A 3,246-nucleotide genomic window follows, 5' to 3' on the forward strand; every position below is an offset into this window, starting at 1 on the left:
GAAGAGTCTTCAAACAGACCTCATGGCTACATCCACCAACCATTATATAGATGATAATGTTTCTTGTGTTGCTCGGATGCAAATAGGTTACGTAATAAGCAACATCGCTACATGCATATCTTGCAAATCAAATCATGTGACTGATTTCTCACGAGGTCTCTACCAACTTTTACATTCCAGAAATATGTTCTTGGAATTGGTATGTGACGACTTCAAAATTTGCAAGAATCAGGGGAGTATCTTGCTGAATTATTTCTGTTCAATGCAACAAATTATACCTTTTTCCCTTCACGAGTTACTATACAAGTTCTCATAAAGATTTTTAACTAGGTAATATCAACACAAGATCATATGTCCTACTTTCTGTTTTTCCCACCGGATTTTTTAGGAAAGTATATACAACATATTTATTGTCCTTTAAACTCTATGATTCTCGCATATCGAGTTAAGGGAGACAATAATTATTATATATTGCAGTATTTTCTTCTAATTTTTCCACTAAGTTTGAAGGACTTTTGACAACATATCAAATATTATACTCCTTAAATTTTTTCCACAGGGTTTTGGAGGAGCTTTTAAGATGATAATGTCTACAAGGATAGTGTAGATTAGGAGGAGTGTTGAAATTTAATTAACCCATGTGTTAATTAAAGAGAATCTCCATTATCCCTAACTGCCATGCACGAGGGGCGCGACTGTTCGCTCGTGTCTCTCCGGACCATCACATCTGTTGGATGCAACCCTTCGGGGCTATATATACTTGTATTCAATCATCAATAATGACAATAATCCACTTTACGTCTATTTGTCTTGTCTCTCGTTCTACTTCGAACAATGTTGTATCTGGATCCTGACCGTAGCATCTTTTGTTATATTGTCTCTTAGACTACTCCAATGGGGAGTAACATAGAGTAGTAACATATATATGTTACTAGTCTAAGTTACTACCTCTACAATGAATAGTAACATTGAGCCTTTCATTTATTAGCCTATAGACTCATCTTGTCATGGTATCCGCTATGTTACTTCTAATATGAGTAACATGCTAAGTTACTCAATTTCTCTCTTTTCTCATTAATTAATTGCCACATTATATTTCTTGCTTAGGTGACATCTATGTTACTACCTATGTTATTTTCATTATGGGTAGTCTTAGGCCCTGTTTCTTTAAAAAGTCCTAGGTCTTTTTTAGTCACAACTAAAAAGTCTCTATTCCCTACCCGTTTCTTTCCAAGGACTAAACATGGACTAGAGGTCATTAAATGACATGCAAAAAGACCATGTTACCTCTAATAATATACTAGAGGTTATTAAATGACATGCTAAAAGTAGGGGCACTGTTGAAAAAAGTGCCAAAAAGTCCCAAAAAGTCCCTCCCACAGGGACTTCTTCTTTTAGTCCCAAATACCTCCTTTTAGTTCCTAAAAGTCCCTCGTGTGTCTTTCACATGGGACTAAAAGAGATTTTTTTTAGTCCCTACACTAAAAAATCCGTGGAAAGGAACACTTTTTGTCTCTCTATCGCCAGTTCTCTTTCTTAAAATATTTTGTACTTTGTGATTAGATCTCATTTAAGATCAAAACAATTCCATCGGGCTTCATTTGCATTTTTCGAAGGATCGCTATCTGCGTGCCGTTCAGAAGAGAAAAAAGGACCGCTATCTTCTACTGCACCGGCCTTGTTGGGACTGTGAAGCGTGTGATAGTATATATATTTTTCCTTTCGAAGGAGAAAATGTCCTCGTCGCGATGGATTCATTTATTTTGTTTAGTGAAAGCGTACAATATGCATTAGAAAATAACCAGAGGGAAGATACACTAGAGAAAAAATTCAGTTTCGGTAGGCGACAATCTCCGACCTGCAGGTGCGATGCCACGGTACAGAGACGGGACGGCTCAAGCTCCTCGGCGCCGGCACGGCACGAGTGAAGCAGCTGAAACTACTAGGTCCAACAAGTTGCCGGCTATCGGCGGCTTTTAATAACCATGTTTTTTTTCCAGTGGTGACCGCGATGCGCATGTCCATTCCATTGTCGCAACCTCCTTCCGTCCTTCGTTTCATCCTTCGCTAGTCAATAAATGCCGCGGCAATGTTCTTTGCTGTCAGTACCTCCTGACCCGATGTCGTGCCAAACCAACCGATAACTAAGCACCTCCTGACCCCCGTGCTTCCTGCAGCAGTCTCCGTTGATAAAGCCATTGATGGCCAGGCGATGGCTCACGTCGGACGCGAGCGCGGCCCCTCCGGCGCAGCATTCGGGGTGGGACGTGAACCGCTCGGCCGTGAAGGTCGCCATCGTCGGCAACGTGGTCGTGGTGCTGCTCTTCTTCGTTGCCATCGTCTGGCGCCTCTTCTTTTCGCGGAGAGCTCAAGAAGGCGCCGCGGCTCCCGGCGGCGGTAGGGCGGTCATTGCGCCCTCCTCCGGGGAGAGTTCGCCGTGTGCGTCGCCTGGGGCTAAAGGGCTCAGGAAGGAGGACCTCATGTCGCTGCCGGTGTACGTCCACCCCGCGTCGGCGGAGGACCGCGGCGGCGGCAAGGTGGAGTGCGCGGTGTGCATCTGCGAGCTCAGAGACGGCGACACCGGCCGGCGCCTGCCGAGGTGCGGGCACCGATTCCACGCCGAATGTGTCGACAGGTGGTTCCGGTCGCACGCTACATGTCCACTCTGCCGCGCTGTTGTGGCGGACGGCGGCTGATCCGGTGAGGTCGACTGGTCGACCCTGATCTGTGACAGATAAGCAGAAGTTTGTTCTTTTTTTCTTTTGCGGGGAAGGCAGAAGTGATTTTCTTCTTCATGTTAACCTTTTGAAACCAATGTCGTTCGCTATACTACTTCCTCATTGACGCCTACCCACAAGCATCTGTTCTGTGTTATGGTACGTGTAGGGATTCGATCTAGTCACTCACTGGTTTGAATTGTTCTAGTCTTTTACAGTCTGGAGATTACAAGAATGAGCAACAACACAGCAAGGGGAACGGTAGTCGCCGCCGAGTTCATGATCCTTTGCATTCTGTTGTTGGGCTTGGTTGTATGTTGTGGGCGCACCTCGTCACGCCCAGGGCTGCTCTCGGGTGTCCCAACATGTTAGGCATGCTCACCCGAGAGCGAAGTTTGTGTGGTCGGGCACCTTGGTGCCTTTTCTTTGAAAAAAATCAAAAAACATATTTAAAAATTTCATTTTTTTGAAAATAATATTGTGAAAACTTCTATATATTCATTAAGAATCACTGAAATTTCATTTAAAA

At 44.1% G+C, this 3,246-nt stretch overlaps 1 protein-coding gene across 1 annotated transcript; it reads left to right on the forward strand.

Moving 5' to 3' along the window:
* Window positions 1–1,990: 1,990 nt before the first annotated feature.
* LOC123446499 (RING-H2 finger protein ATL39-like) lies at window positions 1,991–2,874 on the forward strand. Its single transcript, XM_045123077.1, has one exon. The coding sequence runs from the start codon at window positions 2,202–2,204 to the stop codon at window positions 2,694–2,696; it is 495 nt and encodes a 164-aa protein (XP_044979012.1). The 5' UTR covers window positions 1,991–2,201; the 3' UTR covers window positions 2,697–2,874.
* Window positions 2,875–3,246: the final 372 nt, after the last annotated feature.

Source organism: Hordeum vulgare, chromosome 4H (genome assembly GCF_904849725.1).
Source record: "Hordeum vulgare subsp. vulgare chromosome 4H, MorexV3_pseudomolecules_assembly, whole genome shotgun sequence".
Taxonomy (NCBI): Eukaryota; Viridiplantae; Streptophyta; class Magnoliopsida; order Poales; family Poaceae; genus Hordeum; species Hordeum vulgare.

What these genes read in the sequence shown, in the direction of transcription:
- LOC123446499 (XM_045123077.1), top strand. Translation starts at nt 2,202, where the DNA reads ATGGCCAGGCGATGGCTCACGTCGGACGCGAGCGCGGCCCCTCCGGCG.